This window comes from Eleutherodactylus coqui, chromosome 8, assembly GCF_035609145.1.
Source record: "Eleutherodactylus coqui strain aEleCoq1 chromosome 8, aEleCoq1.hap1, whole genome shotgun sequence".
In the NCBI taxonomy this organism is placed as follows: Eukaryota; Metazoa; Chordata; class Amphibia; order Anura; family Eleutherodactylidae; genus Eleutherodactylus; species Eleutherodactylus coqui.
Window position 1 is genome coordinate 107,686,166 of NC_089844.1, and position 17,184 is coordinate 107,703,349.

Here is a 17,184-nt window from a genome sequence, read left to right on the forward strand (position 1 = left end):
TGTAATGGTGACAGTTTGTACAGTCCTGGATGTGCACTTGTCAGTAAGTGGCAATGGGGCATTGTTAGAGGTGTAGGTTTTTGGCCTCCGTGGCTGCCATTTGAAATAACAATCTGGAAATCAGTGGAGCCAAAGGTCAGCAAAAAAGGTTCTGGAGTTCAGTTTGACGATTTAGATGGATGTTTAAAATAAGGGCAAAAAGTGGAAATGTTAAGGGAATTTTTAAAACTTTGCCCAGTCAAATGGGTCCTCAGATACCTGTGAATGGCATGATGAATTACTGTGGTTCTAAAGCCCAATGGAGATCCAACATGCTATCAAATGAATTTTTCTAATAAAGTGGTCCTTCAGTGTATGTACATACATGGAAGCATACGAGTAAATGTAGTAACTTTTTCATCATTTTGGAGCGCTGCTGCATTCTTCTGATGGTAGCCTGGAGCCATAGATAATTTAACATTGGGCAGCATTCTTTTGTGGATTTCTGAAGATAAAACCCATTGATGAGCAATCATATGTCTAACATATTTTACAATAAAACTTTCAAGTGAATGTTTTACCCAAAATCTAAACATCGTTAACGAGAGAGAAGCAATATCCAATGAAATCTCATAAAAGTAGCTGACTGTTGGCTTTGTCTGTCAGTGTTTTTCTTCCAGAGAATATCATATAAACGTATGAGCTAACAAGCCCTTGACTTTCTTCCATGTACTGAACCCTTGTTTATCTAGGAACACTATGTTTAAAGATGGAATTCATACAGCCAGCAGTCATTTCCACCTTTGCAGTTAATTCCGGCTCTTTGTAGTGATGGCTTTGGCCATGTACTCTACTTCTACCCTGCCTTTTATTTATCCTTGCCTTACAGATGGGACACATTTTTACCTTGATTGTTATATTAAGTTATATAACCAATTGTAAAGCTGTTTTCTTATCTTAACGCAACAAAACTCATTGTAAATTAATTCAAAGTGTAAATAAACCACCCTGATAGCGCACACACTGTGATATCAACTTGTATTAGGGCACATTTACACACAAAGATGGCTTTTGAGCGATAATTTTGCATTAACTACTAATTGGTACTAATGCCTATTAGCTTTTTAATGCGTGTGAGCCACCGGGAGCTATATTCAGAGAACAGCGGGTGGTCTGTTCTCTGAATGCATTCCCTTTGCTCTGCCATGGGGCTGACAGCTGAGACAATGTTATCAGCGCTCCCTGCGGAGAACACAACGTGAGGTCCTTCTTAACAGCTGTTCTGCCCTATGATGGATTTTATGCTGAGCATAAAATCATTGTTCAACAGAAAAGTGAAAGATGGGCACTAGAGATGAGCGAGCATACTCGCTAAGGGCAATTACTCAATCGAGCATTGCCCTTAGTGAGTACGTGCCCGCTCGGGAGCAAAGATTCGGCGGCAGGCGGAGAGCGGGGAGGAACGGAGGAGAGATCTCTCTTCCCCCCCCCCCCCCACTCCCCCCTACTCATGGCCGCAACTCACCTGTCACCCGCAGCGGCAGCCGAACCTTTTCTTCCGAGCGGGCAGGTACTCGCTAAGGGCAATGCTCGATCAAGTAATTGTCCTTAGCGAGTATGCTCGCTCATCTCTAATGGGCACGTTTACATGAACTATTATCAAAAAATGGCTTTTGAGCACATCTTGAGCAATAATCGTTGTGTGTTAAAGGGCCGTTAAGGGTCAAGCTAAAGAAAGACCCTTCTGTCTCAGAATGCATACTTTTAATTGTCAGGCTTTTATCCATTAAGTGCCGCTCACTAATATAAGACAAGCTGTCACTTGAGGACCTATAAGCTGTCCTGTCGAGCTTCAATAGCTGGCAATTAAGTGGCCCTCAAAATTCCAAATTTGCCCAAAAATAGTTTCGCCTGTACTAATAATCATACATGGTTGCATGTTCTGCCTCCACTGACGATCTATAAAAAAACATGTGGTCATAGAATGTCTTGCTTCGTTCAAGTCAAAAGCCCTGAACATGAGAGGCCAGTCTATATACAGTTTACTTGTAAAAGCCTCAGTTGGATGGAACTATATGAGGGCTATACTGTACAGTGTAGAAATATTTTAGCAAATCACTTGTTCTCCTGGTAATATTAGAGATGCTGTAAAAGGCCATGTATACGTCAGAGCAGTGTGAACAGCGCCTCTACAGCAGTGCCTCGTTAACTGCAGGGCACGGAGTGTTGTCAGAGTGCTGATTATCTGACCTAAAAGTGCAGAATACACAATGAGGAAAGGGTGATCTACAGAACTGGATTCTTCACAGCAGAGGTCACTCTGATATGGATTTCTCAAAATATAAAAAAAAAACTAAAAACTGGGCTAAAGTAACATCTAAAGTTCACATGGCATACTTGTATGTTAAAGTACTTTTCATGCGTGTACAGCGGTAAATAAACATTCCTTTATTTTACCAAGAATTCAGGAAAATGTATTATGTGACAAATGAAGAAGACTGACTTTGAAGTGTTTTTTTCTGATTTCTGTGTAGGGAGAGGAAATTTTTCTGGACATGTTTGAAGATGAGTACAGGGGTATGATGGTGAGTTTTATCGTGTTCTCAAACACCGCTTTGGTTGTATGCTTTCACATTCATGTTTTCTACACTATATTTTCATTCATGGTAGAACCATATAACTGACCAAAAACATCAGTAGATGACCCTTACATCTCTAGCTAAAAACAGGATAGGAGATAACTTACGACTGCCCCTACCAATCAGGTAGTTGATCAGAGCCTCCGGATGCAATATCAACGGGCAGCAGCCTAAGCTTTTAACTCCGGTCATTAGCGGACAGTGGCTGGAGTCGGCTGGAAAGTCACAGGCTTATGGCTCCACCTCATGACATGAATCGGCAGCAGAGGCAAGCGGTCAGGGCAGCGGCGGGCAGCTGGCTGTAATATCCAGCCAATAGACTTGTGTTTTTATCGGGCAGCAGGAGTGCAATTGGCTGGAAGATAAAAGCCAATCGGCATTTGCATTTCTGACAATCACTTCTGCACACCGACTGGCTGTACATTGTGCAGGACACATACGTAGTCAGGTACCGAATCCTGGTACCCCCACACTTTCTGAGAATCCAGTTTCGCACAACAGTGCTTCCAGCCACTCCAATGTACAGGGGAGTGCTGCTAGCCCATTCACACTGCTGTGCAGGGGAAGACTGTCGGGATCGGTGGGCTCCTATAGGTTTCTGAAGATGCTCCCATTCTTGTAGAAAGGGATTGACCAGTTTTCAGTAGCCCCTTCTGACTGTTACAGATAAAGCAAGTCCTTTATATTTATTATTTTTGTGTTTATTTGGTTTTAGTTCATCTTTTTTCTTATTTTATGTTGACACTAGCTTACCCGTCGCGCGTTGCTGCAAAGACAGACATACATACATACATACATTTGTTTTTATATCTCTAGATAACAACCAATGACAGCGCAGCTTTCATGTCACCTCAGTGGTATAATAAATAACAACCAATCGCAGCGCAGCTTACATGTTACCTCAGCTTTATAATATATAACACCCAATCACAGCGCAGCTTTCATGTTACCTCAGCAGTATGATATAGAACAACCAATCACAGCGCAGCTTTCATGTTACCTCAGCAGAAAGAGAAATAACAACCAATTACAGCGCAACTTTTATTCTGCCTTAGCAATATAAAAAAAAAACAACCAATCACAGCGCAGCATTCATTTTACCTCAGCGGTATAATATATAGCAACCAATCACAGCACAGCTTTCATGTAACCTCAGTAGTATAAGACGTATCAATTAATCACAGCACAGCTTTCATGTTGCCTCAGCAGTATAAGAAATAGCAACCAATCACAGCACAGCTTTCATTTTACCTCAGCATTCTCAATATCCAGCAATTGTCTTGCGAAACGTTCGGTGGATGCATCATTTTGTAGTTGAACACGCATCCCGTTGCTCGTAATGCCTTTTGCTTTCGTGCTTATAATGGAAATCAAGCGATTTTGTCGGGGGGGGGGCATAACTGTCGATGATGCTCGCACGCGCGCCACCTATCGTAGGATAGATGTACTATGCCAGTAATCTTCCCAGGAGTGTACTCAACAACTTCCCAAAGTTTCATGGTGATTGGATGAATGGTGTAGTAATGCATAAAGGACAGACAAACAGACAGACATTCATTTTTATATATATAGATGACATCAGGAAGTAAGAGAATTAGATTCCGTACGTAAAATTTGGACGCTAATTCTTTGGCGCTTAGAATTGAATAATCGACTTGGGACCCATTAGCTTTTCCTATTTTTGACATAATCAATGCTCGTGCCAAATTTCAAGTTTCTATGACATTGGAAAGTAAGAGAATTAGATTCCGTACGTAAAATTTGGACGCTAATTCTTTGGCGCTTAGAATTGAATAATCGACTTGGGACCCATTAGCTTTTCCTATTTTTGACATAATCAATGCTCGTGCCAAATTTCAAGTTTCTATGACATCAGGAAGTGAGAGAATTAGTGGCAATGATGAAAATCGAACGATCTACTTGGGGGGGTAAACTGTCGACGACGCTCGCACGTGCGCCATTTATCATAGGATAGATGTACTATGCCTATAATCTTCCCAGGAGTGTACTCAACAACTACCCAAAGTTTCATGGCGATTGGATGAATGGTGTAGTAGCGCATAAAGGACAGACAGACAGACAGACAGACACGCAGACATACATTCAATTTTATATAAATATATAGATTTTGGAGTCTTCGCAACCAATTACCAGTTTTTCTTATAACTGATTCAGCTACTAAAAAGTAAAAGACTTGTTACATACATTAGCACATTAAAGGGGTTGTCTCGCGGCAAACCTCAAAATTTTACATTACCCCATTCCCCCTGTCACCCTCCTGGCATAAAATAGCAATTTAAAGCGGTTTTTAAACTGCTTGCTACTCACCGATCCGACGAAATATGGAGTTATAACAATCTTCTGCCTACGATGGCCGCCTGTGCTTTCCCAGGGATGCACTGCGGTTTTCTCCCATGGTGCACCATGGGCTCTGTGCGTTCCATTGCCGATTCCAGCCTTCTGATTGGCTGGAATCGGCACACGTGACGGGGCGGAGCCAGAACGCCGCTCGTGCCCGGACCGACCAGAAGCAGAAGACCACACAGCGCAAGCGCGTCTAAAAACGCCAGAAGACATCAGAATTAGACGGCACCATGGAGACGGGGATGCCAGCAACGGAACAGGTAAGTGAATAACTTCTGTATGGCTCATACTTAATGCAAGATGTACATTACAAAGTGCATTATTATGGCCATACAGAAGTGTATAACCCCACTTGCTGCCGCGAGACAACCCCTTTAAATACAGTCCTCTCAATCACGTCCCACCATCCATCCTCACTGTGGACATCACCTGCAGCATAAATCTGTTCTCCATGGGTGCTACACGTGTCTTCTTGATGCAGAATGCTGCAAAGCTGGATTTTCTAAATCTGTTTCAGGTGAGATAATTGATTCCTTCACACATGGTGTACATACTGTGGAGTTTCCGCCGTAGAGGTTTCGCAGTGGTTACAGCACAAGCCATGTGGGAAAAATGTCAAAAATCTCCTCAACGTAGAATTTGAAAATTTCCGCCCAGAATTCAGTGTATTTGAAATATACTGCAGATTCTAAATCCGCCACTTGCCTATTAATGCTGCAAATTTTTGTTACTGACTTCAACTCTTCAAACACAAGGCTTAAAACCCGCTGCAGATTTGCCAGTTGAATCAGCCTTTTGTTTGCTGCAGATAGCCCACAGCAGATATGTGACTATGCTCTTACTGATATGTGAATATGCCCTTACTGATATGTGACTATGCTCTTACTGATATGTGAATATGCCCTTACTGATATGTGACTATGCCCTTACTGATATGTGAATATGCCCTTACTGATATGTGACTATGCCCTTACTGATATGTGAATATGCCCTTACTGATATGTGACTATGCTCTTACTGGTATGTGACTATGCTCTTACTGATATGTGACTATGCCCTTACTGGTATGTGTCTATGCCCTTACTGGTATGTGTCTATGCCCTTACTGGTATGTGTCTATGCCCTTACTGGTATGTGTCTATGCCCTTACTGGTATGTGTCTATGCCCTTACTGGTATGTGTCTATGCCCTTACTGGTATGTGTCTATGCCCTTACTGGTATGTGTCTATGCCCTTACTGGTATGTGTCTATGCCCTTACTGGTATGTGACTATGCCCTTACTGGTATGTGACTATGCCCGTACTGGTATGTGACTATGCCCACTTGATGTCAGCTTTCTTCTTGTCTTTTTCTAGAGCAAGCCACTGAATGTAGAATACTTAATGATGGATGAATCCATTTTGCTTCCACCAACTGGAACTCCTCTTACTGGCATTGATTTTGTCAAGCGGCTACCTTGTGGGGATGTTGAACGAACGCGCAGGGTAAGTTGTTTTTTCAGCAGCCTTGAATAGCTTTAATCATATATTCCTTTTTTCTTTTCCTTGGACATTGTTGTAAACCTTACTTTTCTATGGCAATTGGCAAAATAATTTTGCATTACTTGCGTCGAGTGTGCCACATTGGCCGTATGTTCACCTTTGCAAGAATTTTTTATTTTTTAATCATTCTAATGCATTTAAAATTAAAAAATAAAGCAGCTTTGCAAATAGTCTTGCTAGAAAAAGGACTTATGATTCTGTGCCCAAAGCTCCTATACAGGCCTATGTGTCTCCGTGATAACCGATAACACACTTTGTGTAGTCTGATCCTGCAGCCAGAATCCCTTCCAGCTCTCCTCTGTATCTCGCTTATCAACAGAATATATATTAGCAAGCAGTATCCATTGGTCATGTGGTCTCTGTGCAGATCAGTCCCATTGTCGGGAGTGGAATGGAGCCGCAATAGTGGAATGTGAAACAAACCGCACTGTGGCGGATACGCTATGAAGAGGCTTCAGATCTCATCCCAAGTGCAGAACCCTCTTCATACAGCTGTTTGGCAGGGTGATGGGACTCAGACTCCCACTGATTACATAAGGATGCGCTATCCGAAAGACAGGTCATCTAATTCCAAGAAATCTCCTTTCATTTGTCCTTCTAGTTACAGTTTTATTGCAGAACACGTGATTCTCCTAATTCCCCTTTTGTGACTTGGTAATTATACGCATTTGCATTGTACAGTATGTGGGTCAGAAGGGGTAAAGGTTCTCCTTAGGGAGAGCATCTAGTAGGTGTGAGGAGACCTATAAGGCCATGCATGCCCCTCTGGGAAATATGCAAATGAGAAGATGGAATAATGTCTCTACAGCGCCACCTATTAGAAGGCAGCATTCTTGCAAGTTTTTTCACTTTCAGTTTTTGTTTAGCATGGTGTCAATACGTGTTTAGCAATCACAGCACAATATAATCCTAGTATGACTTTATACAGGTGCCAAACAAAGCATTTTGAAAATTAAGCAGTCTGTTAACGAATAACAGGTCCCTATCTGGTCTTTGTTAGAATGGTACTTTTATTCATACTAGGGGATTACTGGATATATAGTGGCCTGGCCAGCGTGCAGAGTAGTGTTACAATGTTTTATATGAAGGTTTATAAGGACATTTTGGGAAGGCCAAATATAGTTCAACCATGGGTTCCAGACTCTGAAAATCCTCATGGCGGTCTAACAATATTGAAGTTAGCTTTTCGTTTATGAGATACCAATTTAATCTTCTTTAAACCTCAAAAATATCCAAAGAAGCCTTTTGCCAGGATTGAGCTATTGTTTGTTTGGCGGATAAAAAAAACAAAGTAATTAGTCTCTGGGAATTTATAGAGATATTCGGTATGCGCTTGTTTAGTAGGGCTTCCCAGGGATTTTTTTCAAATGTTACATTGCCATTGTTTTCAATGGAGCCAGCACGGCATTGCATGACATGTGAGGTGCATGGACTGCAGTGTGTGGTTTACCCATTTAAAACAATCGCTACTTCTCCGAAGTGATGCAAAGTGGTTTCAACACAAAAACGCCTTTCATCAGAGGGGACATCACATTTCGGCGAGCATGACATCAGGCAGAGTTTTACAGCCCAATATCGCACTTGCTAGTGTGAAAGTAGATTAAGGTCTTATGTCCACGGGGAAAATCAGGCCCGCTGCGGATTCTTCATGGAGAATCCGCAGCGGGTCCCTCCTGCCCCGCGGACATGAGGCCTAAAAATCAGAATAAACTTGCCTGCTCCGGACGATGTGGATCTTCCTTCCTTCGCGGCCGGATCTTCTTTCTTCGGCCCGGCGGATGTGCTCGGCACGCCGGTGGCGTGGCACTCGCTGGGCACATCCATTGGGCCGAAGAAAGAAGATCCGGCCGCGAAGAAGGGAAGAAACGCATCGTCCGGAGCAGGTAAGTTTAATTTTGGTGCGGGTTTCCCGCGGATCCGGACGGCTTCCATAGGCTTCAATAGAAGCCTGCGGGAGACCCGCACAAAAATTGAGCACGTCCATTTTTTTTCCCGCACGTGGATCCACGCCTGACGGGAAAAATGACATCCGGTATTTAACTACCTGCGGGTGTCCAATGCATCCCTACGGGTGCGCGGATCCGCGTGCGGGAGAAATGCTGCGGATTTTAAGCCCGTGGACATGAGGCCTAAGTCAGCCAGTTCCATATGTGTTGCGGTCAGGCACTTTACCTTGTGTTTCCCATGTATTTGCTTTATCATCTCCTTTTATTTAAAGCACAAGTACAGTACAACACATCCCATAATCCCTTTCCATGGATACACTACCTTAGCAATGCATTGTACTTTGCAAGTAGGTGCCGACCTATCGGGCACATGCAGCTTTTATATATTCCTATATGATTAGTTGGAACTGAAGTCTGTGTAGAACACATTCATGTGGAAATAACATTGTCCGCGGGATGGTGTAATAACTTGGCATCGGTGAAGTTCAGCCCTTCGCTTTACATAACTGCCAGGGACTTCCAAGGAGGTTTGACTTTCCATTTTTTCTTAGTATGTGTGAAAGAATGCTTCGTTTCTCAATTACATGTAATGATAACATTGAAACCATCATTTTCTGAGAGTTTTAATGTTGATACATCTATCCGTTTTATACTTCGCTCTCCCTAAAGGCATATTGCTTCATCTAATTGGCTGTCGGGCCAGACTCCCTGCGATCTCAAGATTAGGGGTGCCGAATCCCCTATTTCTGGCAGAGGTGGCCATGTTGTTTTGTCCGTTAATTGAAGAAGAAACCACACACAGAGTGCTGATCTCTCATCGACTTCCTAAAGGAGGAAGACTGCATGTCGCAGCTGCAGTACCCCTTCACTGTGAATGTGCAACGTCCTCGTTACTAACTTTGATGGACCATGAAAGTTGATAATGGAAAACCTTTTTAAAGTAGTTGTGTCATCTGAACAACCCTGTATACCAATTGCAGCGACTGCCGGGGTGCTGAGTCATCCGGAGCGGGGGCCGTTATGTACTTATGTTCATATGGTGGTGGGAAAAGATGCCTTATTTTCTCTGCTAATTTCCAGTTTGATTACTTTCTTAATGTGTTTTTATGGGTTCCTATGAATAAAGAGTTTATTTCTGAGGACCTATAAATGCATATTGGAAAAGCTCCCCTGACTTGCCTGTTTTCGTAAATAATTGCATTCCACATGAAATAACAGTTTTGGAGCGTTTTTTTTTTCTTTAAGAACCCTTCATTGTAATGTTCCTCCTGTTATTCCTCCTAGACATTTATGAACAAATTGATAGTTGTGCATTACCATTCCCCTAGTCAAATAGGTGTTTCCTTATACGTTGTGACACTGATGGGACAATATCAGAGTGGGTATTCTTCACCCTTCTCCCTGGTCAGTTTATTCATAGGAGGAACGAAGGAACCCTAGAACACGAAACTCTAAGAAAAGATGATTCTTTGTGAAACAACAATACAAGATCAAGTATTGACTACTACTTACTGGTCAGGGGAGCAGACAGATCCTCTTTAATATAGTATGTAAGGCCGAAAAAAGACATGTCTATTCAGTTCAGCCTATTACCCCCCAATGTTGATCCAGAGGGGGAAAAATTCCTTCCTGACTCCAATCTGGCGATTGGAATAATCCCCGGATCACTGACTCTTCTGAAATGATTAATGATTGTAACATGTATTATTGCACTCAAGAAAGGCGTCCAGGGCCCCCTTTAGCTCTTTTATTGAATTTGCAATCACCAAGTCCTCAGGCAGAGAGTTCCACTGTCTCACTGCTCTTACAGTAAAGAACCCCCTTCTATGTCGGTATAGAACCTTCTTTCCTCTAGACGTAGAGGACGGCCCTTGTTACAGTCACAGTCCTGAGTATAAATAGATGATAGAAGAGATCTCTGTATTGTCCCCGGATATAGTTATTATGTCGCTCCTCAGCCATCTTTTTTTTTCTAAACCAAATACCCCCAATCTTGATAACCTCTCTGGGTATTGTAGTCTGCCCATTCCATTTATTACTTTAGTTGCCCACCTCTGTACCCGCTCAAGCTCTGATGTGTCCTTGAGTAGCAGCACCCAAAACTGTCCACAATATTCCATGTGTGGTCTGACCAGTGACCTGTAAAGAGGAAGAACAATGTTCTCATCATGGGGCCCTAGACCTCTTTTGATGCACCCCAGGATCCTATTCGCCTTAGCAGCAGCTGTCTGACACTGGTTGCTCCATTCCATCTATTACTACTTCTTTCTCTCGTTTTATTAAAATGATATTCCTCTAATCCCATAATATTTCAGTATAACTGACCTCTCCGGCTGCATCTTAATGCACTTGGTGTGTATCAGCAGGGAGTCATTTCTTCGTTCTCCACTATACACTGTCAATATTACACACTGGTGATTTACTGTAAGTACATATCTTCGCTAATCTATGAATATGTATTTATTGTCCGTCTTCCTACTTGGTAGCCCCATTCTAGTCTTGCTGTAGGTTTGATTTTTATCGGTATGGCATCCAAGTGGAGGTTTTTGCTGGAAAATGCATGACCTTTCTAGGAAAACGCATCTGAACGACTGCATTATTGCCAGTCATCGTTTTCTCCTTGACACGAGCGGCCCCCTCCCTGCTGAAAACAAGCAGACCATTTCCTAGAATCCTCTTGTACACAATCATTTAAGAGGTCATTCTTTTTCCTCCTCTTCCCTGGAATGTGCTTGGAGCAGAAGTGCTGTTGATTTGAGGCATTGATTAGAGCGATGCTGTGACCGCTCTGCCTCGTGCCATCCGCTATGGGATCCTGGAAGGGAAGCAGCTGGGCAAAGTATTACCCAAAAACTAAAAAAGAATTTGTGGTGCCAGTAAAAGAATTGTGTTGGATCACCGTAAAATATGCTGTATAGGAAGGCAGATGTCCAAACCCCAGGGACCAAGTATAGTAGCCAAACCTCACACATCACCGCAATACAACAGCCACCAATCTGTAGCTGACCGTCGTGTGAAATGGAACGGTGTTTGGAGAGGATTTCCTATGGCTTGAATTTCCTGATGTAGTTTGGGCCCTAGAGCGTGTTCAGGCTCACACGAACCTCATTTTAATGCAAATTACACACACATATATGCAGCGAATGGGGTCGATGACAGTACATTGATTGTCGTTGATCCATTTACTCTTGTGTTGTATACATTATACATAATAAGTGCGTAAAAAAAGAACGCTGCATGTTCTCGTTTACCATGTATTATGAGCAATAGAGCCCTATTGTTCGTAATAAAGGCTGTTGATGCGCAATTGTGTTGCGTATGTGCGCCGATTATACACACCTTCGCTAAGCGACATAGCAGGAAAGGAAAAACGAGGAAGACTGCGCATGACAGCGTGCGTGAGATACGCTGTCATGTACAGTCAAAAATGGCTGCGATAGGCCAGCTCACACAGCGGTAAAAGCTGCATTATACACGCATGTGAGCCGGCCTAATGCAGCTGGCTTTTACTTTAAATGCTCAGCGGTCAGTCTACTGTATGTGTTCTTCTTCTTGACCGCCCAGCAGATGTAGGCAACCCTAATAGATAATAGTTGTTTGATATTGTACAAGTAAAGGAGGTCAATGGTAATTTTGTTGCTGTGCAGCTTGCCTACAGTAATTAATTGTAAGTCATGTATGATCGTGATCTTCTTAATGGATAGTATGGAATTGCAAAAGCAATAGAATCTGGAGAGGTACTGATGTAGGAAGACTTGTAGGCCATGCAGTGCTCACTGGGAAAAAGGTATGCAAATTGGAGTTTGAAAATGACTCTTTAGCACCACCTATAGCTAACATTCCTATAAATCAATAGCTGACCTTTTAATAGGATGTAAGCCAAACCAGAATAATCATGAGGAAAAGGCACCCATCTGTAGACAGGCTGTTTCAGGGTTATCGCCCCTCATCAGTGTAGAACAGTGTTCTAGTTGGCTGGAGGAGAGGCCTTTTGGTGCTACAAAGTCATTTTTTCTCCCCATCTTCCATTTACATTCTTTTTTTCCCAGAGAGCACTGCATGGCATTTTAATCTCTGCCCCATCTTGACTGCCTCCACAAGTAGAAACAGCACCTCTCCCGAGGAACAAGAACCCAGAAATGGCTGTCTGTAGATGGGTGTATTTTCTTTATTGTTTGGCTTAAATCCCAAGTTATTCCGAAAGGCTGGTTAGAAGGTCAGACACTGACTTATAGGGAAAGTACCTTCCAATGGGTGGGGCTACATACGTTTTTTTTTCTTTTTTTTCCCATTTGCATTCTGATGAGAATAAAGGGTATGCTAAAAACCATAAAGGCCCAAGCATTAGTCTGTTATGGTCATGTGGATTGTAAATTGTTGTATGTATGGATCCTCCTCAGCTTTGTTTGTAGCTAACCCATTCAGATTGACTACGGCAGTACAACTTTTTAGTTGAGATGACTTCTTGAAAGACCTTAAGTGGAATGATCAATTGGCTCCCACCAAATTCTTGGTATCGCAAACTTCATGGCCCTATTTTCGCCTCTGAACCAACTTTCAAGAGTTTTCTTGCAATTATCGCAGCTGTAGTGAGGTGCCCATGACTTTTTTTGGACACCCACAGCCATCGCAAAATATGCTTTGTAGGCTGCATTCATTTTTGCCGTCATTGCCAAAGAGTGCTTCGTTGCCCGTATTTTGATGAACTCTCTGCATACATAACAGAAAGCATCTGCAGGATATTTACAACCTCTTGATGCCATACTTGATTCACATAATCACCAATTTATCTACAGATGTAAAAAAACAGCATTATATTGGCATACAAAATAATTACTGTACACGTATAATCATGAACCTGCATGGTACATATAATCTTAGGGCTAATGCCCACGGATGGCTTTCTGCTATGTTTCCCGCGGCGGAAATCCACAGCGTTATTCCGCAGTTATTGGGTTCTATTCTACCTAATGGCTTTCTGCCTTCCAATGCTCACGCTGCAGAATTCTACCTCGGATTTCCGAAGTGTGAATGAAATCGCTGCATGTTCTATCTTCCATGGAAATACGCGCAATCAGCAATTGTAGTCAATAGAAGCAGTCTGTCCCGCGATACTTCCGCTGTGAGCACAGCGGAAGTATCGCGGAATACACATCATGGCCCACCACCGGCGCATCATGTGGACGGGACTCGCGCTGCAGATCCAGAGAGGTGAGTAGGGGGTATTTTGGGGGGCGCCTTGTCTGACTCCGCTGCGATATTCCCCTGGTGGAGTCCGACATGGCCTAGGGCATGAGGCCTAAGTTAGCAATGTGACAATCAAAATTTTGTCTCAATAACTGTTAATAACCATTTGTTTGTTATCCAAATAATGTTAAAATAACACCGATTTCCCAGATATACCGTATATACTTAAGTATTAGCCGACCCGAGTATAAGCCAAGTCAACAAGTTTTACCACGAAAAACTGGTAAAACCTATTGACTCGAGTATAAGCCTAGCTATACTCGAGTATATACTGTGTAAAAAAAAAAACAAAAAAAAAACCCTCCATACTCCCCTTCCAGCCGGCGTCTGTGTCTGTGCAGAAAGCTGCTTGAATTCTCCCTGCTGTCATCTCCCTGTTCGACTTTCAAATCCCCCGCCATCAGCGCTGTGTAAGTGCTGTGATTGGACCGAGCGCCAGCCAATCACAGTCGGGCCTCGATCATTCACAGCCAATCAGTGAATGTCATTCATTGATTGGCTGTGAATGATTTGAGTGCCGGCTGTGATTGGCTGGTGCTAGATTCAATCACAGCGTTGATGGTAGTGGATGACAGAGCCGAGCAGAGAGGATGCTGGGGAATGACAGCGGGGAGAATTCAAGCAGCTTGCCGCATCGCCGCCGGGAACACAGGTATTCAAGCAGCTTGCCGCACCACCGCCGAGAACACAGACGCCGACTGTGAGGTGAGTATAAAGTTTTTTTTGAACCCTTCCCTGACTGGAGTATAAGCCAAGAGGGGCTTTTTCAGCCCAAAATTGTGCTGAAAAACTAGGCTTATACTCGAGTATACATGGTAAGTGTATTCCTGCAGAAATTCAGCTAGTAGGACGTCTTTAGGGCAGTGTCCTCTGGAAACGGTATGCAAAATAGCTCCTCTCCAGAACGAAGTAATCTGCCCCTCTATGGCAACCTGTAGGCGGCTACTCTGTCTATTTCAGAAGAGCCCTTTAAACATGATTCTGGGTAAGTTGAGATGAAGTAGACTACTGGAGGACATCCATTAGTAACTTACAATGACTGGGAGAAACTTTACCCTTCATGACCCACGTCATAGGCTTCTTGCCCAGCCAAGCCAGCAACCTACTGCATGCTGATGAGGGGCAATCCCCTGAAACAGTCTGTCTGAAGATGGATGTCTCTTCCTTCTGGAGAAGATATGGTCTTTTATTCCCAGTCATTGTTGCAAGGCTTGTTAAAAGGTCTGAAACCGACTTACAGGAATGCTGCCTTCTAATAGTGTAGTAGTGTTGAGGAGTAGCGAAGAATAAAAAAAGTATCGGGTGAAATTTTTTTAGGGATCAAGCATTTCCCATTGTTGGCTATGTTTGCACCCGCATCAGAGCCTCCAGCAGAGATCCAGCGTGAAATCTTGGGCAAAGTAGCGCAGCATGCTGCACTGTTTGATCCGTAAAACGTTTTGCGATATAGTCATTATGGTCTGTCCAGCACTGCCAGCGCCCGGTTTATGCCAGATCTAGCACTTTCAATTTTTTGATGTTCAGCTTCTAGAATGGAGCCGAACGACAGAAACTATTAATGCTGCTGTGAAGCCGGTCTTATATGGTTAATATGCCTTACTTCTGTCATAACGTTTGCACCTCTTGTACAGGCACAGTAGTTTTTAAAGTAGATTGATTGCAGGCAGCTGTTACATTGTATGATGTGTTCAACTCTATTTGCATCTTAACATGAATGTTACCAGCTTTCTCTTCTGCAAAGTTGTCTGGAAATACAGAATTTCTAAAGATAATCAATGCAAGAAGTATAATTCTTTGTAGGGTTTAGATAGAGGATATGTTAGAGAATATCTGGCTAAGCTATAACTGGAGTGTAAATGGGTCCCCCACCAGTGTTACAGGTATGAGTGCACACAGTGCTTATGTTTGTGCTATAAAAAGCTGTTTTATCCTTCCCTTCCGTACAAACACACTGTTTGATAACAGAAGTAACAACTTCCCCAATTTAATTCATTCTTTTCATCTCTATAATATGTCTGTCAATTTCCTTCACAGATTAAACAGGACTTGTCAACTTTCCGAAAATGTCTTATTTGAGTAAATTCTCATTCTCCAGGAAATAACAATTTTCTGCATTGTGCACTTCCTGAGTTATAGCTCCTGGAAATGTACGCATAAATTGACAACTGGGTGTTACCTTTCCCTTTATCAATATAAGGATTGCAGTTGTATGAAAGTGTTTACTGGAAAGAGGGATGAGGTCTGAGCCCTGAATGTGATTTACTGCTTGAGGGAAAGTGGATGGTGAAGTTCTGCATGTGATTACACCATGGTGGGAGGGATGGGGAAACTATGGCTAGAACTATACTGCAGCTTGGAATGATGGAGAGCTCTAGATGCAATAGTGTGACACAGGAGAATATTAAAGCTCTGGAGGCAATTATACTATGTGAAGGGGAGGGTGGAGGTACAGCTCTGGATAAGTTTATACTGTGAATAGGTTGAATGTGAAGCTTTGGATGTGGGTATGCTGCAGTAGGGAGGGATGGTGAAGCTCTTGATGTGAGTATACTGCAATAGGGAGGAATTGTGAAGCTCTGGATGTAAGTATGCTGCAGTAGGGAAGGATTGTGAAGCTCTGGATGTACGTATGCTGCAGTAGGGAGGGATGGTGAAAATCTAGATGTGACTTTACTGCAATGGGGAGGAATTGGGAAGCTCTGGATGTAAGTATGCTGCAGTAGGGAGGGATGGTGAAGCTCTTGCAGTAGGGAGGGATGGTGAAACTCGATGTAAGTATGCTGCAGTAGGGAGGGATGGTGAAACTGTAGATGTGGGTGTACTGCAGTAGGGAGGGATGGTGAAACTCTAGATGTGAGTATACTGCAGTAGGGAAGGATGGTGAAGCTCTAGATGTAAGTATGCTGCAGTAGGGAGAGATGGTGTAGCTCTGGAAGTGCGTAAACTGCAGTAGGGAGGGATAGTGAAACTTTGGATGTGAGTATACTGCGGTAGGGAGAGATGGTGAAGTTTTGGTTGTCATTGTACGGTAGGGGGAGATTGGAGAAGTACTGGATGTGATTATACTGATGTAGTGGAGAGATGGTGAAGCTCTGGATGTACGAAAACAGGCCACAGAATCAACTTTTGTGCAAGACTAAGCAAATTATGATAAAAAAGTAAGCCTTTGTTTCAGTTTTAAAGTAAAATTCAGGTACTAATGGCTACCAGTAATTTATAGATATTGTATGTTACTACTGCTGTTTTGTGTCTTGTAAAAAATGTTTGATTAGAGTTCTCCAAGGTGAAAACAAAACCCCAGGGGTGCCTCATGACTGAAGAGGTTGAGAGACACTCGACAAAGGGAATGGTAAGACCCAGTTGTTAATGGTAACACCCAGTTGTTAATAGGTTATAGATTTCCAGGAAGAACAACAGAAAAACGGTACTATGCAGAATTCTAAGACCGGCCATGGGATTGTTATTCC

The 17,184-nt window shown here is 42.8% G+C and overlaps 1 protein-coding gene across 5 annotated transcripts in view; it reads left to right on the forward strand.

Moving 5' to 3' along the window:
- Window positions 1-17,184, forward strand: part of CLEC16A (C-type lectin domain containing 16A) — a 197,527-nt gene that overhangs the window by 71,948 nt on the left and 108,395 nt on the right. For all 5 annotated transcript variants that reach the window (XM_066576179.1, XM_066576181.1, XM_066576183.1 and 2 more), the window contains exons 16-17: window positions 2,514-2,564; window positions 6,339-6,467. In XM_066576179.1, the coding sequence (XP_066432276.1) occupies window positions 2,514-2,564; window positions 6,339-6,467 (180 nt within the window). The remainder of the gene's footprint in view (window positions 1-2,513; window positions 2,565-6,338; window positions 6,468-17,184) is intronic.